This window comes from Molothrus aeneus, chromosome 14 (genome assembly GCF_037042795.1).
Source record: "Molothrus aeneus isolate 106 chromosome 14, BPBGC_Maene_1.0, whole genome shotgun sequence".
NCBI classification, from domain to species: Eukaryota; Metazoa; Chordata; class Aves; order Passeriformes; family Icteridae; genus Molothrus; species Molothrus aeneus.
In genome coordinates, this window is record NC_089659.1 from 8,184,655 (window position 1) to 8,210,183 (window position 25,529).

The 25,529-nt window shown below is 40.9% G+C and overlaps 2 protein-coding genes across 3 annotated transcripts in view; one reads left to right on the plus strand and one right to left on the minus strand.

The window, feature by feature from the left end:
* Positions 1-5,961, plus strand: part of AMMECR1 (AMMECR nuclear protein 1) — a 95,992-nt gene extending 90,031 nt beyond the window's left edge. For both annotated transcript variants that reach the window (XM_066559399.1, XM_066559400.1), the window contains one exon: positions 1,602-5,961. In XM_066559399.1, coding sequence (XP_066415496.1) covers positions 1,602-1,716 — 115 coding nt within the window. In that variant the 3' untranslated portion in view covers positions 1,717-5,961. The remainder of the gene's footprint in view (positions 1-1,601) is intronic.
* Positions 5,962-7,981: 2,020 nt separating this feature from the next.
* The window catches only part of TMEM164 (transmembrane protein 164), a 34,536-nt gene continuing 16,988 nt past the window's right edge, over positions 7,982-25,529 (minus strand). The window contains exons 5-7 of the mRNA XM_066559603.1: positions 22,833-22,911; positions 13,329-13,429; positions 7,982-12,915 (exon numbers count right to left, since the gene is read on the minus strand). Of these exons, the coding sequence (XP_066415700.1) occupies positions 12,709-12,915; positions 13,329-13,429; positions 22,833-22,911 (387 nt within the window). The 3' untranslated portion in view covers positions 7,982-12,708. The remainder of the gene's footprint in view (positions 12,916-13,328; positions 13,430-22,832; positions 22,912-25,529) is intronic.

Below are 25,529 nucleotides of genomic sequence, written 5' to 3' on the forward strand. Positions count from 1 at the left end.
TAGAACCTCATTTTAATAATTTATTGTCATACATGAAAATATCTACTGGAGGAGTGAAAATAAGGGCCTTTAACTTCTTTTTCAAGTCTTCTGCATTAAAGTAAACATCCTGTGTGTGAAGAAAGCTTTAGGCTGATCCTGAGTCTGTCATTCCCTTCAGGGTCACACCCAGCAGTTCTGGCCATGGTTTGAAAGAGAGCTAAAGAGTGGCACAGAGGCAGAGCAGTCAGAGGGGTCTGGAATGCAGAGCTCAGCAGCTGGGGATGCAGAGCTGTGCAGGGGCTGTGCAGCTGCCCCTGATGTCTCTCACTGTCACCTGCAGAGCCCCTCCTTGTGTCCCATGGGCGCAGTTCCATTCACTGGTGCCATACACCATCCCACAGGTTCCAGAAGAGCTGCTGCTTTCTCTGCCAGGCCCAGCAGCCACTGGTGCCTTGTGTTCCTCACTGTCAGACAATACTGATGCAGATGTATTCAGAGTATTTGTTGTCAGGACCTGGAATTCTGCTTTTAGTTACCAGGAGTTGGGCAGTGTTCTTGTGGGACCATTCTTCATTATTTTTCAACTGACTTGAGAGTCAGGAGAGGTCCCAGTCAAGTGGAAGTGGGCAAATGTTCCATTTGGAAGAAGGGAGATCCTTGTTATTACAGGCCTGCTGGTCTCACTTCAGTGCCTGGTAAAATTAGTTTAGTGCTTCTCTGTGGGGACCTCAAACTCTTAGAGTGTGATGAGAGGAAAGTGACCAGAAATGGTCAAAGGCCTCAAGGGCAAGACTCAGGGGGAGTAGCTGAGGTCACATGTTTTGTTCAGTTTGGAGAGGGCTGAGAAAGACCTCACTGGGGTCTACAGGTTCCTTGGGGGGCAGTGGAACAGAGCTGCTTATCTCCTCTTTCAGGTGACCAGCAATAGAATGTGAGGGAAGGAATGAAGCTGCCTCAGGGGAAGTTCAGGCTGGACATTAGGAAAATATTCTTTACTGAGAAGGTAGTCAGGCACTGGAACAAGCTGTCCAGGGTCATGGCATCCAGCCTGTTGGAGGCCAGGGGTGTCTGAACAATGCTTTTCACCATATGGTTTAGTTTTAGGTAGTTGCGTGAGGAGCAGGGACTTGGACTCGACGTTCATGATGAGTCCCTTCCAACTGGAGATATTCTGTGATTCTAGTCTAAAAAGAATGTAACTATATTTAATGTAACTGGGATAATTTTAAAAGCAGAATTTGGCAGACAGTCGATACTGATTGTTTAAAAACAGCCCAAAAATCTATAGTGCTTGTTTATGGTTTTTCCTACTATATTTTTGTAGAGGCTTGGCTGAAGCTACAGGACATTCTCTATTCCCTCTACCTCAACCAGCATAGTAGCCAACCATTTTTAACAATTCTGTTTGCTTAAAGTATTTTTTCATAAGCAGTTACATTGTGATTTGTCACATGATTCAGGAAATGACCCTGACTATTGTGCAGCTGAAGTCAGTCTTATTCCCAGCATCAGAAGTACAGAGCTCGTACCACTAAACAAAGCAGCAGTGCAGCATTTCTGGTGCTAGCAGTGCAGCTTCCTGGTACAGTTCCTGAATTGGCCTCTCTGCTCTTTGCCAGGTACCGCAGTGAGAAGATGACGATGAGCTACACAGAGTACCTGGCCCATCGTCAGCATCATCACTTCCAGAATGGTATTGGGCACCCCCTTCCACCATACAACCATTATTCCTGACACTGAGCCGCATGACCAGTCACTGGACCTCTCTGCAGACCTCTTCCCAGGAGACCCTGCCCCTTCTTGGTCTAGCTATCTCTATTACTGTACCATTTTATGATGATAGTTTCCGTTGCCATGTTGAGGCTCCTTGGTTGGTTCAGCTCATCATGGCAACGGGAGGGAAAACTGCATTACTACAAAGATCCCATACCTTTTTCTTATTGATTCACTGCAGATTTTTTTGCAGCATATACCCTTGGGTTTTTTATGAAAATTTAAATTTCTACTTCATTAACATTGAATTATATCAATCAAGGCTTTCTGTAACTGTGGATGGAAGGAAGAGTTTAAGGATTGCAGTTAGGGATGCTTTGCTTAGCAAGAAGGCATTCATGGCTTTTGCATTAATGGGTGTGATAGGGAATGAAACATATCAGATTCAGGTATTGAAGTAGACAATTAATTGCATTTTCATAACATTCTTAATGATGTTGTGTGTACAATATCTCACCTTCACAGTAAAGATTCCATGTAGCTCTGTACAGGATCTCCAGATCCAGCACAAACAGCCGGAGCACCAAGGCTGACATGCAAAATGCTTTTTTGGGATGAAGAGAAGCGACTCATGTACAGCGAGAGGTGATGTTAACATGGCAGCATTTTCAGAATCAAGTGGCCTAAATGATTTGGGCACAATCCAATCCAGGACCCTTTTGTGTCCCATCCTGTGCTGGGAATCACAGGCAGCCCAGGCCTGTCAGGAGTAGTCACGAGAATGCATTCGTAATGAGACGATGCCTTTCTGATGACTCAAATTAGGAGTGACACTTGTGTCCTAAAAACAGATTGGTGAGTAGCAGATGTCATATTAGGAAGGAAATGGATTTAGATTTTAGTGCCTTTGACTATAACATAACTATATACTTATATATAAAATTCATAGAAAACATATGCTCCAGACATTTTAGCAAACCCTGTTGAGGCTGCTCTGGCATCAGGGTTTTGGACACTTTTTTTTCCCTCTTTAAAGTGAGATTTACTTTTTTTTATTACTATTAGCAAACTTACTTTGGAAAAGAGAAATCCCTGTTTTGTTCTTCATCTGCTTTTGAACTTACTGAATTTTATCAAGTCTTGAATAATTGGATCAAGTTAACTTTTGTTTAGTAAAAGAAAAAAGACTCTTGTGAGAGAGCCAGGACAAGTATGCCATAATGTTACATGTTTTCATCTATTGCAGGAGTAGTGCTTGAGAGCTGTAAGTACTGTGTAATAATTCTGATCCCCCTCCACACGGTAGAAGAAAGAAAATCGATTGGAACTTTTTCCTGCTGTAAAAATAGGATTTAGTAAAAGGTATGTGTGGTCTGTTTGCAAGGCCAGTCAATGGCAGGAGCTCACTGCTTCCTCCTGTGCCTGCAGAACTCCCACTGCTGCCTGTTGCAGCACAGGCTGCCTGTTACAGAAAAGACCTTCCTAATCTGAGTGAGTAAACCACAGTAAGCAGAAATTCCAGTTACTTTGAATAATGAATGTTTGTAAATACATAGATATATAAAAATCAAATAGATAAAATTCAGTTTTAAAAAAATTGCATTACTGTAAAAGTGTTTCAGTAGGGTTTCAAAGTTGGATAATTATGCTCATCCCTTATGTGAGGTTAGTTAGGTCTGCCACTTAATTTCTATGGAGGTTCTTATAGAAGGTCTTTGGTATTCCTTCATCCACAGCATTTATGTCCAAATATTACCATTTTCAGTTGCGATGCCTTAATTTTTAAGCAGAGGGCCTGAAATTTCAGGAGCCAAGAGATGCCAGCCAGAAGCTGCAAAAATGAGTAAATGTTTATACAGAGGCTATTTTGGGTGATACTGTTGTCTTGTTTCTACTTGGGGAACACTTTTAGATGAATTAATCTTCAAGTGGAAATGTGAACAAGTGGCTACCTGATAGAGTTGTGTTGGTTTTTTTTCTTGCCCTTATAGGGAACCTGAGCACAAACTGAATCATTCTGCTGCGAAAAAAAGTCATCCAACCCCATCTTTATCTGTCATCTCGTTACAGCTCGCTCGTGCTTCTGCATGAGCTCATTGTTAGAAGTTTTTTAAAAAGATCTATTATATATAAAAATATATATGTATTGAAAGGTGCTAATCAACCTCAAGAAGGTCACGTGACTGGTCATGCGGATCTAAAATCATATCAGATTTTTTAAGAAATCTTCGATATATGCAGATGTTATACAGAATTTCTTACCAGTGTAATAATGATATACTGATGAATAAACAATCCTGCAGGATTTTAAGGACAAGGTCAGCAATACTTCCCACCATGGCTTGGGGGAGAAAAGGATAGTTTTGTCTCCTTTTTGTATACAGCATAATGCACAATGCATTTTTGTCTATCTCTTAGTAGCTGTTGCTTAAAAATATAGTTCAAGGGTGTTATACAAACTGTAAAGGTGTGCTTTTGAACCGAGCTCATGCCAGACCCTTCTGGACCAGAGTTTTGTATCACTAATTTAAAAACTGTTACAGAGTCTGTGGTCAATCAGATTGTATGATTTTTTTTTTAAGATTGGAATAATCAACCTACAGTGTTTCTAGGGCACCTACCTCCTCAGCACACTGTGCTGAACTGCTGCAGATTGTTTCTCTGTAATTGTGGGATTCTTTGTACCAAACGTGCAGCTCACTGTGACATGCACTGGCACAGCACAGGTCTGTCTGCTTAAAGCTAATCAGCAATTGCTCTCACAAATGTCATTCCCTCCTAGTTACATTTAGTAGCTTTTAGCTCTATTGTTGGGGTTAGCTACAGATTTGTTTTTCATTTGGGGTACTTTATAGACATTAAGGTACAGCCAAGTAGCTTATTTCACTGTTTGTTAAGTTGAAATGCTGATTTATTTTTTTTTTTTATGAGCACTACTCAGTTTGCCTTATTCCATTGAAGAGATTGTTGAGTTTTTTGGGTTTTTTTCATTCTCTTGCCTAATGTTCCTAAAAACTCTGTTCTGTAAACTGAGTTAGACAACCAAACCATAGACTTGACACGAAGCTGTTACTTGTGATGCTTCAAGTGTCCTTCCCGCTGCCATCCCAGCGGCTGCTGCTCCGGCAGGGGGGGACGCTCCGGTCCTGACCTCAGCCCCGCTCTGGAACCAAGGTGGGCACAGCCCTGGCACACCTGGAGTTTGTATATGGACCTCTACTTGTCTCAACTGTGCGGGTTTTTAAAACTGTTGTCTGGAGTAGGTTACATCTCTTATGTGTGTTAGATCGAACCAAAGAAGCCTCCAGCCATGCCCAAATGCTGCTCCTAAAGCCTGCCTTCCAGTCCTTACAAAATCCCTGCAGGATTAAATGTGTTAACTTTTTTATTTTTGTACAGTTTCTAACTGATTTTTGCTAGTGATGTTAATTGAATTAAGTTTATTTGGGGAGTCTGAGTATCTCCTCCATTTAAATAAACTGGTGACTTTCATTTTATGTTAAAAAAAAAAAAAGTTAAAAAAAAAAAGAGAAACCCAAAGTGTGCCTCTCAGATTTAAGGGTTTCTGGTTACATTTATTCTTAAGACCAGCAATGATTCTTTATATACAAAGATATGTTTTCCTCATTTTTTATTACTGTTAAAGAAAAAAAATAAAAAAGAAAAACCTCTTTCTTTGCTCTGGACTCAGTAATTGCGCTGGTACATAAACGCACTGAGAAAACAAACTTTTGTTTGAAACTTTTGTAACAACTTATGACTGTTTTTGTATATCAAAGTTGATTCTTTTCAAGATATTTGGATCTAGTTTCTAAGTTATTTTAGTGTTTTATATGTTACAAAAAAAAAAAAAAAACTTACTTTAAATTGTTCACCAGCATCTTGAGTTATCTTCAATGCCATGGTGACACACAGTGGGCTTAGAGCTACCTGGAGTAGCTTGTAAGGCCTCGGTCTTTTCCTTCCTTCCTTAGCAACTCAATTGATTACAGTAATATCACAGATTACCTGAACCCCCTTCCTTTATAACTAGATCCTTCTTCCTTCCACATTTAATTGCTATTAGTGTGAAGAAACTGTTGAAATGGGCATTTTAATATAAGTACGGCTTAAAAAGAGAAAAATGAGGAAAAAGAAAAAAAAATGCTAGAAGGTTATCTGTGGGTCTGTGAGATATGGCTGTGGAAAGATATTGTAGTAGTTTTAACACTATTGTTATTACCTTTTAAATCATTTACCCAATAAAATAAGGAAAAAGAACCACCATTTCTTTTTATGTTTCTCTGCTTAACTGTGTGGCTTGGTCAGTGTTTTTATTGAAGCATTTGTACCTGGTGTTAATGTCAAAGGCTAATGGTGTGTTAGAAATATTTTCCTGTCTTGTCTGCTGTAGGAACAAACTGGGGACAGGTATGTGCAGCTTTCACTAAACACTCCCAGTGAAATCACCATTTATATCAGCTGCATTAGTTATTTACAGTATATTCATCAGTATTTATATCAATTGCCAGTTCAGTTTTATACTTCTTGTCTAACTTTACCCATGGAATTCTGTCCAGGCCTGAGCTCCCTCCTGTGAGAGGCAGAAATGGTTTCAGTCTTTTGAAGCAAAACTTCTTTGCAGAACCAATTATACTGGTGTCAGCAACACAGCACCAGTACCCTTTAACAGCCAGATTGTTCAACAGAACTTTGTGCCAATGTGTATTGAAGAGTCTCTGTCAAAGCAACAGCACAGCTGATGCCAAAACTCAGTTGGAGAACTTTGGTCCCTCAGCCAAATTCTTGGTGCACTGACACCTTCTACTGAGTCTGAGTTAGAGGGAGCATATTTCCTCTGTAGGATAATTCCTGAGACAAAGCATTCCATCTCCCTGGAACTCAGCTCTCAGTTTAGAAGGGCTTTGTTTGCCTCATGCTCTATTAAAAGCTTTGCTGGCTGTAGATGCAGAGCCTTTGAAAGCAGAGCAATAGAATCCATGTCACCTTTGGATGTTGAAGTCTGATGCAGCCATTCCTTCATTAGCTCTGAAGCTTTGATTTAGGAGAGTAACAAACATCTGAAGGGAAACCTGCCTGGGTAAATACTAAACCAGTGATGGAAGCTTGGCTCACATATTTGGTAAAATGTAGTGTAAAACCTAGAGTAAACCTAATCTAAAACCCTGAGGCCATTGAAAGGCAGAGCTAATTACCACTTCCTACAATGAGTTTCCACTCTTCTCACTGCTTTAGCTCTCCAATTCCCATGCTGTAAAAATCAAACCAAGCCAGTAGCATTAAGGGTATTTCAGATGTAGAAACTTCCTTATTCTTACATATTTGTTGGTATTAAACAATAAAAGGCTGATTTCCCACTAGTTATAGAGGGCTAATGCCAGTAATCAGCAGTGCCTGCAATGGGAAATTGCTTGCTTGGTTCAGCTCAGGCTGCCATACAGCACTTCACACTGCATTTTTACTTAAGCTGTTTCATCAGTCTTTATACTCTTGCAGAGAAATTAAGCTGGAAAATTGATTCTTTTCCCTAGCCACATGAAAAATTGAGTCCTCTGCAATGGATATATAATAACACAGGGTGGGCACATCCAGTATGTTCTTTTTCCAAGAACAGTATTTGCCAAGGATTGCACCCAAGGCAATAACCTGCCTGTCTGAGATGTACTGGGTCACAAGAATACATTTAACTATGCTGCAATCATGTTTATTCCAGCCAGAAGCATTTGCAAAGTACATTGAAACTACTTTGCCACCCTGTGATGTGGGGCTGAGTGCAGTCCTACAGCTGCTACAGCAGCCTTCTGAACAAAGGTGGAGCTGGAAACTTCTGTGCATTTTCTCCCATCTTCTGCTAAAGTGCTGTGAAATGGGAATTACAGGACATTGCCCACGCTGGGGTAGGAACAGTGAGGAAGCCTGGAAGGATCCTTGTGCTGTAACAGTTCCCTGAGCTCTGCACCTGAAAGACAAGGACAGGTCCTATTTAAACAGTGATTAAAGGATTTATACCCTGCAGTGAGCTCTGCCAGTAAACTGCTTTTGGCTGACAGGTAACAGGCAAAAGTCAGACTGAACTGCTTAGAATTCCAGAAATCCCAGTACCCTCTGTTCTCCCAGGAACTGCTGTGTGCAAGATGGACAACATCAGATTCACACAGGAGCCTCCATCTTCTTACCTGATTTATAAGAGCTAATATTAATGTGCCTCTGGGATTCTTACCTAGTTATACAAAGTCCTAAGCAAGACAGACTCAGACCTGGCACAATTAGAATGATAACAAAACCATCCAGTATCCAGTAAAATGATTTTATTTGTTTTAATTCCAAGGTTTAACAATTATTTGCCCAATGATCTGGACTTAGGGCACCACAACAAAAAAAAAAAAAGCCCACCAGAGCAAAATACAAAAACAAGTACACAAATTACCCCTCATTTGTAAATGTTACCTCATAACCAAAGTTTAGCACATTAAAAAGTTTACAAAATTTATAACACTCTTACAAATTATTCAGAACTAACAGCATATGTGGCAGTTGAGCCCATCCACATCCATCCTTGCCCTTTCCAACCCATTCTGTGCCTGGATAATGCCATGCTGGGACTGGAGTGTGGGGTAAGCAGCCCTGCAGGCCCCTGGTGCTCCAGCCCAGCCCCTGGCACAGGATGGTCAGGGGGAGGGGGTGTGCTCACTGCTCTGCCAGCTGTGTCCTCTGCAGCATTGGGATAATGACTCAGGAAATGCAGAAAGAGTTTGTAAAAGTACAAAACTGACCCTGAAGAAAAATAAAATTATTTATAAAACAAAGCTTGGCTTTGACTAAGTTACACCAACAGCTGCAAGAGAGATTTACAGCAATATCACTTGAAGTACAAGGTCACAAAAATCAACAGATTTGTTATGAGTCCTGTCACTGTAGAACTGAAAACACCAAAGCTGACCTGCCTGCTTGCAGAAACCTCCCACCAGGGCAGACCTACACCCTCTTCCTGGGTTTTGGCTTTTTCAGAGCTTTGTTAACTATAAGGATGAATTTAATTCCTAAGGATCCACCTGGAGTGACACAATTGTCACACTGAAGAAAACACCACAACTCTATTTTCCATTAGCTATGGATGCATAGAAAACAAATGCTTCTGGTTTAGATGCAAGACTTAGGACATAAAAGTACAGTCAGTTAACAGTTGCAAATAGCCATTTCTGAAAAATACAATTGAACTTTATAAAATTATCTCAAATATACAGAAATATCAAAACTCTGTGGCCAGAAACAGAAACCTTCTGTTAGGTACTCTCTGACCTCAAGGTTTGACTGGACTGCAAATGGACTGACTTTTCTTCAAGCACACATAAGTTTTGCTTAGGGCAGCATCTTTGAACTAAGAAGCTGAACCAAAACCAGCTCCAGGTGTGTGTTCATGGACTGTGGCTTTTCATCAATTTACAAACTCATGGGCAAGAGCTATTTGTTTGCACCTCTCAAGAGAAACAATGCAAATTCTCTTTTGGTGTTTAAAAGAGGAAGTTGAACAAATAGGTCCAGCTCAGGCACTGTACAGTGTCTGAATCCCTGGAAAAAGCACTGCAGGGATCCTGGACAGCTGAAGCCATGGCACAAGGTGGTGGGAGCAGAAACGTTACTGGTTTGCAGAGCTACTTATTCCAAGGCTGCATAAACAAACCCATCAGTAAACAGGTTTATTATACAAAACAATGCTGCATTCATGGGTATCCTTGGAGGGAAATGCAGCCAGTGGCAGCTGGAGTAATGAGTTTGTTTCTTTTGAAATGCCTACAGTACTAACACTTGGAGGGCTCTCTTCTGACCCCTTCACCCATACCAGCATCTCTGAAGGCCAGGCAGTGGCACTGCAGAATTTTTTGGGGTATTCTGGCCAGCAAATGAAGTTGCTCTGGGGTGAGATTTTACACTCTGCTTCAGCTGCTGCTGCTGAAATTCCCAGTGCCATGACACATCTGGGCACATCTGACCAGGAGGCCCAGGACAGCCCTTTCAATTGCATTGCACTGCAGCACTGTAAAACCTCATCACTGTAAAACCTCATCACTGGGCAACAGCTTCAAGTTATCTTGATATGGACTGAGTGTGTAACACCCCAGGAGAGAATGCAATTGCCTCCCAAGAACAGCAGTAGAGTTTTGTGCTTTCATTTCCAGCATAAATAAGCATAAAGCAACCAAAGAAATGTGTATAGTGTAACTGCCTATAAAATAAACCATTCAGGGAAAAGAAAAATCAGCCTCTGCCAGGGAAAACAACAAGTAAGTGCTCTAGAGATGAAGTACTCTGCTTTCCCATTTCCTGCACATATGGCAAGCTCTGGCTAATGCATATTCCCAGCAGATACCAGAGATAGGTGAGGAATGAAGGATGTGAAGTTCCACAATTGCTTCAGAAGTTTTCCTTTTCTGCTCCCATTTTCTCCAACCTAAATGATTCTGTTCTAACTCAAGCACCTCTCACTGATACTGCACAACAACAAAGAAGCAACAGCTTGTATTCAAAAGGTGAAGGTTGCACTGCCTGCCTTCCCACCTGACTCCAGCTGCACCATTTGATTCCTTCACTGCAACTCCAGTACTTCTAAAATCCTTACTGAGTGCAGTAGTTGGTTACCTCTCTACTTTCTTGCCTTGTTCAGTGAGACATTTTCTCAGCTTAAATTGGTACAAAAGATTCAACAAGCTCCAGAACATGCCCACACAAGGTTTAGAAGGACAGTCCAAGGGCCCCACTGGCTCTGATGAGCAGCTCCATCAGCAAACCCCATGTGGTGAAATTACACCTCAAATTTCTGTGTGACTCAAAACAACTGGAGCAGCAGAAGAGGGAAAAGCACAGGTGGGCCCAGGGAGGGAGGGCAGGGGCAACCACTCCCAGCAGCTCTGCACCAGGAATCCCTTTCCACTGCCCAGGGATGGCCATGTCAGCTCTGCTCACATTCCTGCTACTGAATTTTAAGTCAGCCAGAAGAGCTTGCAAATTCTGCTTTCCAAGCACAGAGCCTGCACTGAGACACCTGAGCTCATTTAAATGCTCCTGCAGTTTTAATTGACCAGAGGCAGTCGATGGTGGCAAACAGCAGCTGCTTTGTACTTGTTTGGAATGCCCTGAAGCAGATGATTACAGATAGAAAATGCTATAGTTTAAAACAGGGAAAAAGAAAAGGCTCCTACTTAGAGAAGTGATTCCAGTAACTACAATATCCTGACAGGAAAAAAAAAGTGAAAATGCTAAAAAAAAGGCAATTAAAAAAACAAAAACCCCAGAAACCATAAGTTAAGCAAATAAAGCAAATAACAATGCTAAGTAGTATTTGCAAAATTTGTTGTAAGTCCTTCTATTGTAATACACCAGCTGTATATGCCTGAGGGATAGTTTAGGTACATGCTGCATGTTCTCAAGTTGTGAGCATACAGTATATTTTTATATACACACACACACACATACAGCAAGGCATGGAAGAATGCCAGAAACCAATTTGTAAATCAGAATATGGGAGAATGTACTTCTGATTGAGGTGTAATTTTTTAATCATATGGAGTAAAAATATTTGAAGTAGCCACTTGTTCCCTCACAAAAGAAATTTTTTTCTTTAAAAAAAAAATAAAAAGTCAACTTACTTTTGCTTCCTGAGGTATAAACATCTGTACCTTAACTTCAGCACATACCTTCAGGTGATCCAGCTGGAGGAGGTATGATGGTTTTGGTTTATCTTACAAATCACAGCTTTGACAACACAATTAATCTATAAATTTCCCCCAAACTTCTGTACAAGAAAAATCTGCAGCCCTGAAACAAAACAGTCTGCATAATGGACTCACAATTCTGGAAGAACACAGTCAGGATCTTCTATCTTTCTGCCCAATGATTTCTCCTCCTGCAAAATCTGAGCAGGTACACACAGTTGATCATTCTGCCCATCCTGTTCTCCAAAAGACATTGATGGGTCATGCTACTAAACTGGAACATGCCCTTTGCAGTAGAGGCCTGCACTGATTTGACATTCCTTTTTATACCTGTATTTTAAAATCAATACACATGATACAGCAGAGCTGTAGGGAGAGAACAGTTTCATTTGGTTTCTTCACCGACCAATCTGGTCAGTGAAGATCAGCACAGACAAAGCAGGAATGTTTCAAAAGCTACTAAGTATAAAAAAAAAACCCTGATATTTACATTGGACTTGGTATCTCCACTCCTTCTCCAGTATAAGGTAAGTGAAAAAAAACCATTTTGTTCAGGACAGAACAGTGGATGCAATATCTTATCATGGCCTGTACATAACATGGTCTTTTGAAATTATTTCAACATCCTTTTTTTCCCCTTACCAAAATAAAAGCATCTCCAAAGCATCATGATGGGACTTCACTAGACAGGTACTTATCCACTGCAGCTTAGAAATTAAGTAGTTGATTAATTTTTTTTAATGATTATTGTTCCCCAACATTTTCAACCAGCTTTAAGAAAATACAGTAGAACCTCACTGTTTTGCACTTCTGATTGGAAGATTAGGTGTGCATGATTTCCTGTGACCATTTTGGAACATTCAAGCTTTAAGAGTTAAGCCAGGTGATGCAGTTCAGCATGTTGGTTCACATCAGTGGAGTGCTACAATTCAGCATTATTTCCTGTCCTAGAAGTGCACAATTCTTTAATGGAAAATGAGTCAAAACGAGGTAGCACTGCCACTCTCTCTGCTGGAATGTGGACAGGTCCTGGCCTAATTTTAAATGGTGGCTTAGCAAGATTCTACTGTAATCTATACAAAATGTATAAAACATGAACCTTCCCCAAAATAAGGCCACTAATTTTGCCATTGACAATAGGCAGTGAGAAACAGCAGGTAAAAAAAACCTCACTTCATTACAGAGGTGTTTCTGAGGCAAAAAACTGTGGGAAGAAGTATAAAGACACTGTCCTCTCATCCCCCCCTCTTTGTTTTCCAGTATATCTCTGCTTCCTGTATGAACCTCTCTGTGGGGAGAAATTTCAGTCTATTTTCTTAGCTGGGAGTCCAAGCAAGTCCATGCTCCATTTGAGGGTGGGAACAGCACTGTGAAACAACAGGATTATGAGCTTCCCATGAGTCATGGTCATGACAGTCTGATGTCCAGATGCCCAGATTCGGTACCAGGGCCCATAAAAAGGATCTGAGATGGCTGGGCACAACATGTTGTTCAAATTCACTTCTGTAAGCTGAGGAAACAACAATAAATTTATCGATTAACAATACTTTTATCTTGCATTGATTCACCTAAAAACAGTGAAAATTTAGAAAATTACCAAAATAATCAAAAATGTTCAGATGACACACCTTTGCTCAACACAAGTAGGGCAGCTTTCAGAAAAAAAGCAGATCCAAATTTCATTGTGTATTTAATAAATGGATTTTGGCAGGTACATAACCAATCTATGAACTATTTTATCAGTACTTGCAAGAGATAAGATACAAATGCTCATTAGAACATGCAATTTGCATACAAGTAGCCTTATCAAAAAATTTGCATGCAAGTAGTCTTATCTACGTAGACCTGCACACTTAAACTACTCAGTGTTTTTACTCTGAATGTACTTGCAGACTATCCATTTATTAACCTGGGTTTACTTACCAGTCCCAGGATCTGCAGAATGCTAAAATGATACACAAACATAAACCCCGTGGATAAAAGAGCCCACCAGAAATTGCAGAGCGGTTCAGGGGTGTAGATACCTTGAAAAGAAAGGAATACATTAATGTTCAGCTGCACTGCTGTGCCCACCACACTCTCAATGAATAATCCTCTCTCTCCTGCATGGCAGGACATCTGCCTTGAGCTGATAACCTCCTCAATACCATTAGAGTAATTAATACTGAGAGCTTTATTTCTTACCTGAAGCATCCTGATCAGCTTCTTCCCTCCTCCTTGTCCAGCAGTGAGATGTACAACATGTTACCTCACTAAATCTATTTTTCACCAACATCAATGATTTTTACTTCATTCTTCCTTCTACCACAGAAGTAATAAATGCAATAATGGTGTACAATAAATCTTCTAAAAAAGCAGGTTATTTATACTTAAAACACCTGCTTCATGCAGGGATTATGATTTCAGCATGCACAGACCTGACTTAGGCAGCAGCAGGTCCTGCACAGGCTTTATTAGAGCACAGCTTAATTGTCATTTCCTAATTTTATGGTTAACAGCTGTTAAAAAGGAACTTGCATCAATAGTGCCAGGAACAGAAAAACTGATCAGGTGGTCAATCCATTAATGACAGGTTGTGCTTTTAAATGAAAGCTGCTGTGGGGATATTTTCAGATATACACTACAGTTTTATATTCAGCAGATATCACAGATACTGTAAAAGACTTTTTCCCTTCAAATGAAGTAGCAGATATATTATTCCAACCTTTCTCTGTTATTCTAACCCTCTCAAAACCAGGCTTTACTGACAAAACACAATGTTCCCTGATCTAGAATGTACCAAGGGAATCAGATTTAATAAAAGTACTCATAGATACAAGACTATCTTGGGAATGAAATATTCAAATTTCATTTGGTAAGAACAAAACCAGTTTACAGAGTTCTCTAGACTCTTACTAGCAGACATGAAAATTGCACTGTAAGATATGTGGGAAAATATTATTTTCCTTATGACTTTAATAACAGCCTCAGAACACAAAGGAAAGATGCACAATGTCATGCTGTTTGGCTGCTGTAAGAGTTTCAGAGGATTATAAAAATACACTGGCAATTTTTATCTGCCTTTATCTGCTCTCTGATCCATTAGATATTATTAAATACTGGAACATGTATCCAGTACTCAAAGGACAGCTTAGAGCACAGAGTGCAATACTGATACTGGCCTTGGCTGGCCAGCACACTCAGTAATTACCAGGAAGCAATGAAACACTTCAGCATACACTGCACAAGGCTACTGGGAACTTAAATAACTCCACATGCAGAGCAGCTACCACAGCACCCAGCAGACAACAGCTGCTATGAAATATTTATTTATCTCCATTGTATTTCTATTGATGGAGATATATTAGAATTATTATTATAATAATATGTATTTTTCTATATAATATACATTATAATTACATTATACAAAATACATTATACATTATTTTCTATGATATACATTATAATATAATATATATTATATTATATATATATATATATCCATAATATTTATCTCCATCACCCTGTGGAGATAAATACAAGTAACTGCTGTGACCCCATCACTGTTTAATGCTGCATCCCAGCTCAGGGTTAAGGTCTCTAGAGCAATGCTTCCTCAAGCTCTGTCGCCCTTTCAAAATTATTTTCTGTATAGTTTCCTTTTGTAATTTGTACCCATCATGCCAGTTCAAATTGATTTTGCAGTAGCTACCTGAAATAAGTTCAATTAAATAGCATTTTGTGAGTGCTACAGATTCAAAATCACCTACAAGCTGTTGTCTAAAACAGCACATCCACTCCCAAGAACACAAGGGTCAGTGAGCAGGCAGGGACTTGGGGAGCCCATGATACATTTGGGCACAGGAACTACTTGGAAAGCACAGGGCAGCTTGGAAGGTTTCTTAGAAAGTGGGAAGGTGAAGGCCAGAAGTGTCTGAACAGCAAGTAAAACCAAAGGGAAAAGAGAACTACAGGAATCACTTTGAGTTCTGCAGGTAAAGGGAAAATTTTCCCAGCAGTAATTCTTGGGATGCACTTGGCAAGTGTGAGCTGAGAGCTGGCATCCTATTTAGGAAACAGTACAGAATCTTAGACAGCAATGATATTCATTAAACTCCATGGCCTGAAAACATCAGATAGGTGACACCACCTTGAATATGGTTTTTCATTACAGAGAGAAGAGGAGCAGGAGGAATGAGCCTTGGTGTCAGAGTGCAGGAGATCATGGCTCTATTTTTGGCTGCACCAACTTTAGGTGACCTGGTCAAGCTTTACAGAAACTCTTTGTACTCCCTCCTCTGCTGTAAAGAAAACACTGCTTGACTTGCAAAATTTATTTATATTGTCCTTGCAGTTTTAGGTGCATGTTTAACCTAGATACAAAACACAACATGAAATTTAAATAAGGTATCAAAGCAGCTCCCAGGAACCGGCTGAGCTGTGCTAAACCAAATTAGGTTTCTGTTGGCAGTTGCCTGTGTTATTTCAAAAGGATTTGACAAAGCCTGGTGAATCTAAAGGGATGAGCACCCAGGAAAGCTAAAATACAGACATCTCCACATCCAGGTGACTTACAGGGCAGATAGGGTATAAATACCAATACAGGCAAGTGACCCCAGCTATAAAATGAGGCTGGAGGGAGACAGCAGTCATTAGAAGACAAGGAAATTGCACAAGATGACAACACAGATCCATGGCACAATTTGGCTTTGAACCCAGGCTTCTCATGTCCAGCTTCAGTCTAATCAGGGAATGGTATTTCAGAGGTGCCTTAGCAGAGCTGTTCAGGTTCCCCCAACAAGGAATTTCCCTCTGCTACATCCTTGCTCTGTTGCAAAATTTGAAAAAAAAATACATCAGCAACTTTTGCTCTCGACAGATTTTTGGTCTTGCTTCCCACTAAAAATATCTCTCCTTATTAGACTTTGGAATCCTGAAAATAATGGTGTGATTTTCAGCAGTGGCACTATTTGGACATCAAAGGACAAAAAGGAAACACTGACCTCCAAACAAAACCATTTTGTAGCACTCTAGATTCCACAGTGTGCTTTGGGAAACTAATTTTAAATTCACACCTGGGATATTTTCTGTACATTTCTCATTATATAAATACCCACTATAGATTTTATTACTCTACAGCCCTGCTATTCAATGGATTGCTGTTTAATGAAGCAGTGTGGTCTATTTTCCATAGTACATTCTGTTAAAAGAAAAACACAAACAGGAAAATTGAGAGCCAGCTGAGTGGCTGTTTGAAGGGCCTCTGTTGGCTTTGGCAAAAGCTACTTGCTGCTTGCATAGGAAATCAATTTCAATGGGTGGGAGCAGAGAGTTTCACTCTCTGTTTATGAAGGATCATGGGCAGTTCTCATACATTAAGCACTTACAGAAATGTAGTCCAAGTGCCAGTCTGGCACTGATCTCATTCTCAAAAACACTCACTCCTCAGACAGCTGAGACCATTCCCAGCTGGGGCCATCCAGGTAGGCTGCATGTTTGCTCCTGTGCTGAAATTTAAATCAGTTTAAATCACACTTCATTACTTCAGTAGCATTGATACGAAGGATTCCATATATACAGAAGAGTTTGGGGTTGTTCATCTGCTTCTAAACAAGACTTTGTTGACATTGAATATGCCAAAATGATCATTTTGCCATCTAGGAAATGGAAGCATGGTTTTAAAAAACTAAAGATCCACAAAGAGATGGCATTTTTTATACTGTTCCCTCCTCACAATGTGCTAGTTCAAATGTTCTTATGAACTATTATTTTTATTTAAAATTCTCAATACACAGGCTTCTGAAAATTTGAACACAACTTAATAGAAAGCAATACTCCTTTTGTGTTTCTGTGAAAACATAATGCAGGAGAAAATTACTCCTCTGTTTGAATTAGAGAATTAGAATCTAAATATAGCACCAATTTTTAATTTAGTAGGGTTTAAAATAATCTCTTTAATGTCTTGCTTTCATTCCCACTACATTTGATAGAGCTTTATGAGTTTTCCAGTGCTGCACACTCTCTTTCAGTTGTCTTACAATTATAAGTAGACCTGCTTAATCCAAAACTCAGAGCAACTATTACAATTCTTTCATTTTCAAGCTTACAAAAATAAGCGGGCAAATTTATTTTCCTTTTATTTCCCTTGATCAGAGGGTTAATTCCAGTTGAGTGGCCTATTGAGCTAGCCTGGAGATAAAACTTCCTTTCCAGGGGAAAACAGGAAAAAAAAATGTTTTCAAGAGGTTGATCCTGAAATTCCTTTTTCCCCTATAGCTGTTCTAACTCCATGTGTAGGTTTCAAACTAGTGCCTTATGCCAGGAGGTTTCTGTTTCCCCTCAGTGCCAGCTACTCTCATCAAGAACCAGCTCAGACAGAGCCCTTACAGTACCTGCTTCTCTCAGGAATCATTTTTTATATTCCATAAAGCAGCAGCAGTAGCTCTTCCTCTGCTTTCACATAGTAGCAGTTCTTCCAGATACTGGCACCTGCCCTTCTAAATTTCTCCATCTCCTGAAGAGATATTTCATTTTTCAAACTGTAACTGCCCAGTGCCTAAAGCTCAGAGGGTCACACGACAGGGACACATCTCCTCCTCTTCCTCTTCATCTCTCTTAAATCATCAAACAAGATTATCCTCGAATATTCAAGCTACAGGAGAGGCCGCAGTCAGAGTAACAGCACACAAGGTGCCATGGCACAAGCACAGCTCAACAGCAAACCACACATTTATGTCTAATACAGGGCATTCAGCAGGTAGAGAAATCTGGAAAAGAATATGGAATTGCTAGAAGCAGAGTAGGGAGACAACATGCAAGAGTCAATAGGCCTCTAGGTAAGTCAGTTTCAGCAAAAGAGCTGTATCACACATTATCAAGTATTTCAATGAAGATCGAGATGGACTAGATTTATGACTGCCTAAGTATATCTAAATATGAAGTGATATTTCTCCTGGATTACTACTAAAGGTATATAATAAAGCCTGCTTGATAACTCCTTCAGAAAGTGAAGGAAAGAATTAGCTAAAGGCAGGGAAGTGCCACAAAGTGTAAAAGTCACTGACAGAGGGTGCAACAGTTAAAAAAAGGTCTTTAAATATGGTCCTACCAGCCAATGGAAAACACAACTTGAGTGTTTTAATTGCACTTTCTTAACTTACAACTAAACGAAAAATGATCCTTTCATGTGTACTTGGTATCTGTGTGCTGCATCTCCCAAGCCCAGGCTGTGCTGAGGTCAGGAGCGCTCTGAGGGAGCTGCCGAGCACAACAGAGGCATCCTCCGTGAGAAGGGAGAAAAGGAAAATAAAATCAACAGCTTCAGTTGACTGTGTGACAATGCCACAGAGCTTCTCTTCTGATGCCACCTTTGAGAACAGATCAACAAAGAAAAGGGCTTTGGGACTTGAGTGAGACACTGGCTCTTATCTGCTTATAAAGATACAGCACTTGCTTGAGAAGAAAATTCTGCTTCTATTGCCAGCAAACAACTCATTTATTTAGCGGCAAATCGGCTCTTCAGACACACGGGGGCAGCGCACAGGGCTGCCCGGCCCTCGCCAGGCCTGGCCCGGCCCGGCTCACCGAGGGCATTTCCTGCGGCCCGCGCCCGGAGCTGCCCTCCCTCACGGCGCCGGGCCCAGCGCCGCCTGCCGGCCGTGCAGCACAGCGCAGCACAGCGCAGCGCAGCCCGCTGACACCAGCGCCGGGCCCAGCGCCGGGCCCAGCGCCGGGCCTGCCCGCAGCTGCGGGACTGACCGGCCCGACAGACCTGCCCGCAGCTGCGGGACTGACCGGCCCGACAGACCTGCCCGCAGCTGCGGGACTGACCGGCCCGACAGACCGGCCCGCAGCTGCGGGACTGACCTGCAGGACAGACCTGCCCGCAGCTGCGGGACTGACCTGCAGGACAGACCTGCCCGCAGCTGCGGGACTGACCGGCCCGACAGACCGGCCCGCAGCTGCGGGACTGACCGGCCCGACAGACCTGCCCGCAGCTGCGGGACTGACCGGCCCGACAGACCGGCCCGCAGCTGCGGGACTGACCTGCAGGACAGACCTGCCCGCAGCTGCGGGACTGACCTGCAGGACAGACCTGCCCGCAGCTGCGGGACTGACCTGCAGGACAGACCAGCCTGGAGCTGCAGGACAGATCACCTGCCCGACAGACTCTCAGCGTGGCTCCCTGCAGGCACAGAATCCCAAACACCTCAAGGCCAACAGCCTCTTCTACCTACTGAAATAAATAACACTGAGGATATCAAAACACAGGGCAGATTATCTCCTAAGCTCTAGGGAGCTGCTACAAATTCACTCTTATTTCAATCTGTTGTGGACTAATGTAATTTAGAATATCATTTGATCACTGCACTAAGGAAATAACAATTTCGCCTTGATTAACTTTCAATATGATTTGATGTTCTGAAATAAGGTGCACACCTGACCTTGTCAAATCCATAGCAAAACCTAACCAAACAAGCTTAAGACAGTCAGAAACAAGAGTCATCATCACCAGTCTCTAAACCTGATGTAGTGCAAACTCGATTTTTTTTTCATTATCTTAAGAATACACTGTTTAAGAATTTAGCTGTCCTGATTCCACTGAAGGTCTCTGAGAGTCTTACTTCTTAAGGACAAAAGAAAACAGTGACCTGCAAGGTCTGGTTTAACTCCTCCAGCAGTTTCTGGAATGCTGTGTCCTGCTCAGATGCATACTGCAATTTTGGGAGGCAGGTGACACAAGGTGAGATTCATCCAGTAAAATACAAGTGCCAACTGCAGATACACTTTATGTAAGAATTGACTTGAGGTAGGAATCTTGTGTGCTGGCTTTTTACATCCACATACATCTATTTTGCATGAGAGCCTCTTGGTGCTGCCAAGAAAGACAAGCCATGGTGTAAAAGCATTTAATTTGTCTAGCCTGGCACGCATGCTATGTATACATGCATATATGCACTTAGAAAGAAAATATGTTAAGAAAGGGAAGTATGGAAATTTATATTCACTCAGTACAGAGAGGAGTGAGAGGGAAGAGGAGATTTTAATCCCCAGAAGGGATCCATGTCCTTGAGCTCCAGTGAGTTCACTGTGCAACACTGAATGCTGAGTTCCAAACTCCTTTGTCAATCCATGTGCTGCTGAGTGTGGCAAAGCCCCCCTCTTACAGGGTCAGGAAGGACATGAAGGTTGCCAGTGCAGCATGACCAGTGCACCACTGTAATAAGTAGCAGGAAAAGTCAGGAAATAAATTATTACAGCCCTTGCTTACTGTCACCAGTTTCCTTTCAAAGAGGAAGCACTTCAGCAGGCAGTTGGATGCATGTGCATGGCTGGTGCAATACCTGATTAGGGTATTGCAAGCAAACTTGAGGGTGAAGTTCTCTATTAGCCTGAGCCTCAAATCCACTCTGCTTCAGGTGTTCTGCTCACCCTATCTTTGAGAAACATTTGGGTCCTATCAAGGTCACCAGTAATATAGGCAGATTCCCAATAAAACTGAAGTAGTATATTTTTTCAAATAAAATCCATTCCTTTTCTTTTTTTTCCATTTTCTACCCTTTGATTACTTCTCTCAACCATAATCCACAGATTCACTGATGGAAATTTCTATTTACAGTACTGAAATCAAGCTGCATGCTGATCAGTGTCAGTGATGAAAAAGCAATTTTCACAAGATACTGAACTCAGGACAAAGACCTGTGTGACCTACTCAGAAGGTACTTAAACAGAGGTTCTAGTGAAATGACAAAATTAATATTAACAAATATTTTTAGGCTGCATAATTTTTCCACCAAAAATGATCCATTATGTCACCTGTGGCAGGAGTCCATGGGTGTTTTGTTAATTAAGCCAGTCAGGTGATGAGGAGCCAAGTGCATAAGAAATGGAGCAGTTATTAGTTAAACAGCCCAGAGCAATCTCAATTGACAGGTTCAGCCAACAAAGTTTTCAGCAATTTTGCTGCCATCACATGAACATTAGATGGCAGCAAATACCTGTACATAGACACAGGGCAGGCGTTCAGAATACTGAGCCAGGGTGACAACTGTCCAACATCAAATCCTTCAAACTGCAAATCCAGTTCTGGTCAGTCCCAGGTCCTGAAGAACCCTGAGAAACTCTACCTCAAAAAAAGCAAAAAGCCAAACCAAACACCAAAAGTGTTCTTAAAAGAACACATCAAGCATCATCCAAGGCCAAGCTTTTTTAAAGCAGAGGACTGTCTTAAAGTGACCTCAGATGGGAACTCCAAGGCCACCAAGTGATTGATTGACATCACAAGAGCTTTGTCACTACCTGCAGTTCATTCCATGGCTGCTTGCGTTTTCTGCCCCCTGCTCCTCACCCTCCTCCTGCAAAGATTATGAGTTTGTGTAACTCCTACAATTACCTGCACTTTGGCATTATTTGCTAGAATTTTAGCCTATCAAGGGTGGATTAAAATTAAAACATGGCTGGCATATTTCCCTGATAAAAGAAAGAAACAGAATCATCTTTTTAAGTACAAGACTTCACTTTTCCTTTGAATAGTTTTTCTTAATTTCACTCAGCAGGTCGCAGTGCAATCATGTCACTGCAACACAAAGGTTACAGTGAAAGAGGGTGAAGGACTGTAAGTGACCATGGGTATAAAACACAATTGATTCAGCAGGATGGAAGAGCCTGACTGCATCCCATTGCTTGACATCACATCCTCAGGGCTTTCATTAAAGGCTACTGAACATGTGGATCACAGATGATCATATTTTATTTCCTGGATGGAACAACCCAGCTCTGGTAGAAAATGCAGCTAGAGGCATGTCAGCACTAGAGGGGGGCAGAGCACCACACCAGCTGAATGTATAGTGCATTCCCTTGGAGGATCCTCAACTGGAAAAATCACTGGCCAGGGAAACAATTTAGGCTTCCCAGACTTGCTGAGCTATTATGGCATAAGTGAATGCAAGACAGCAATATTGTTAGAAGAGAGAAGCAATCTAGTTCATTTCAGTGATACGTGTCACTACCTTCCACTGGAGCTTCAGAATTTCTGGGATTTATCTAGCTAGACAACTAATTTTATTTTTTTGGCTCATTTTGAGTTCCAGTACTTCTCAAGAGACATCCAAGAAGGTAAAAATCTTAAAAATACATCCCACCAACAACTGAGAATATTGCAAGATGGCAGAGATGCTGCTCAAGAAGACAATGCACATTGTACAAATACATTTTAAATATTCCTTCAGGCAAAAGACCATTTTTTAAATTTTTTGTTTAGTGGCTGACACTAAACTCATTACCTGGGTTAAAACTCCAACATTAGAACACTAGAACATCGGGAACTATTAATTAAAAACAGAGAAAATTGGTTTTAAAAGGGTAAGAATAAAACTGGTGGTATCCAGTAAGCAGTGTTTTCATTTCATGGGACCAGCTCAATCCATAGGGAGTAAACTGCCTACCTACCTCCTTTGTGCAGCAGATAGATGGGCACAACATAAAGCATCACATGCTGGATGTAATAAATCTCTGTTTCAAATGGAAGCTGTGGAATAAGGAAAATATTTGTAAGTAATTTTCATCATTAACAAGCAAGTTCCAAGGAACAATTCTCTTTCTAACCCATGGCAATGCTTTCAGTTCAGTTATTTTATCACCTATGTATAATAACAAACATTAATGGTCAGTGACTTGAAAGTGCAGCTGACTGTACCCATTCCATCCCCCTTAACACAAACACAGCACTTCCAGTAGGTAATTCCCAAAATTAGCCAGAAGAACAACAAAGGAGGAGTAACATAAGGTTGCTCTTTCCCTTTCTTTGCTAGCATGAATTACCAATAACAATGCAAGCCACTTAAATAATTAAATCAGAAATTATGCACACTCCCACAGCATAGAAGTCTTTTTAGAAAGAAAAGATACTTGCCACCTTGTGAGAGAATTCCATAAATGAGGTCTTTTATATATAAAAGTATATATATATATAAAAGTAATATAAGAGGAGGCCTGTGCAAAAAAATCAAAAGACCTGATTTATAGCAACCTGCATGCATGTACAGAACAGCTAAGCTTGATCAAACATAAATTAAAATATAAAATGACCAGTCACTTATTGGTTTTAAAGACAAGCTGCAGAATTATGTGTAAGCAAGTTACCAGTTAATAGTGAATCAGATATTTCTCACCTGCTGCCAACTTTTGAGAAATTACAATTAGTCCTTTGTGTGTTTATTTGAATTAGTGTAACTTCTCTTCTAAGAAGTCAGACACCTAAAATAATACTAAAAATAACTTCAACCATATCTGTGTTTGAGCCTCCTAATCCAGAGCCAACTATTTCTAGCTCTTTATCACTTAGAAAAGGAGATGCACTGTATTTGAAAGTTACTCCCATCTATAAGTAACTTAGCCTACATCTATTTATTACACTAAAGCAGCACATTTAAAACTGAACAGAACTGAACAGTAATAGAAAACACTCAAAAATTCAGAATTCAGCTTTTTACTGCATCTGACTTACAGAGCTGAAAAGCCACACTGCTGCGTTATTTTTCTGAATTGAAAATTGGACAATATCACAAGTATGAAATCTCATGGGAATAATGAAAAACCTTGGTTCAAATGCAGACTCATTCTGTCATTTTCCAGCCAGAAGAATTCAGACATGGGACCTACCACTGTGGCTTGTGTGTTGGGAAGCAGGGAGTGGGGAGAAAAGCCTTCCTTTTCTATGACTCTTCTGAGACACTGAAGTCACAGCCTTGAAACTGAAACATTACAGAAATTTCTACATCAACAGAAGAGAGGTTGAAAGAGAGTTTGATTTTCTTCCTAACCAGTAGTCAAACAGTTGGTAAATAACACAGTAATCTTTTAAATTCAACTACAATTCTTATATCCTATTTTGAACATAGAAGATTCTAAAACCAACAACTGGATTTTGCTAGTCCTGGCATTCACCCACTGGACACTGTGTGTGTCCTGCCAACAACCTCCAAGGTGGTCGGCCAGCTCCTGTAGGGACTAAGCTAAACCAACTCTCCCATACAATCTGTTGGGTTATTTCATTCCAGGTATTCTGTACCAAAACACAAACAGGGTAACTATGCAAAAGCAAGAACTTCATGAAAATTGTGAGGTTTCCTAAATCTGAACCTTTCCTACTATCCTTCATTGAACAAGACAGAGAGCAAATTGAGGGAATTAAAATTATTTGAGATGAGGCTAAAGCAGTGATTCTAACCGGAGAAAAACTGTACCTCTCCCACTTCAGAAACAATTGCTCCTGATATAAGCACCACAACATGTGGCACTCACTCCTGCCAAGGAGCATTCTCCATTTATCTGTGGTGTCAAAAGGGCTTCCACAGCCGTGAAGCTGTGAGGATCTGTTACACAAACACTGTGCTGGGACACTCCTGAGAACAGAGTAACAGTTGTTATGCTGCAGTAGTATTGACAGTATTTTTTTGTGTCTAAAACAAAACATCTTTTTCCCACTGTAAAAGACAGCTTGTTCTGAAGCCTGGCTGATTCTGCAAGTGCATTTCCTGCTGTAGAGCTGCAGAGCTGCTGCACAACCAAGCACTCAAGTTGTACAGCCAGGCTGCAACAAACACAAAAAGCAAGCTGTACTGAGCAACTAACTCACCTGCATCTCGTGCCTTGTCTATAAACAGTTTTATCAATAAAAGACTCACTCAGCATAAGCACCTCTCACATGTGAGGAGAAACTGGAAATGAAGACAAGGCACAAGGGATCGCCCATCAATCAAGGATTTCAAGAATCTCTTTGTGAAAACAAGTAAGACTTCATGTTCTAACTTAAACTAGCTACTACCCAAATAGTAGTAGTATTAAATTAATAGTAGCTAATATTGTTCCAAAGGGAACAATGAGATCTTTCCATGCACTGAACTCAGCTTTAGAAAAATCTCTTCAAGGCAGCAGTAGAGTGGAGCTCAGAAGTCAGATATTTTGAGTTCACCCCAAGAGAGTATGGACATAATACTAATTTAGATTAAACACTCAGACACAGCAGTTGGTTTTCAGTAGGCTCACAGGTTCACACTTTGCTCTGGTTTCTGACAGTAGCACTCCACTCTCTGTTAATTATTTATACCCTGGCTCAAGCACTGCACTGTGCAAGAGCACCTCCTC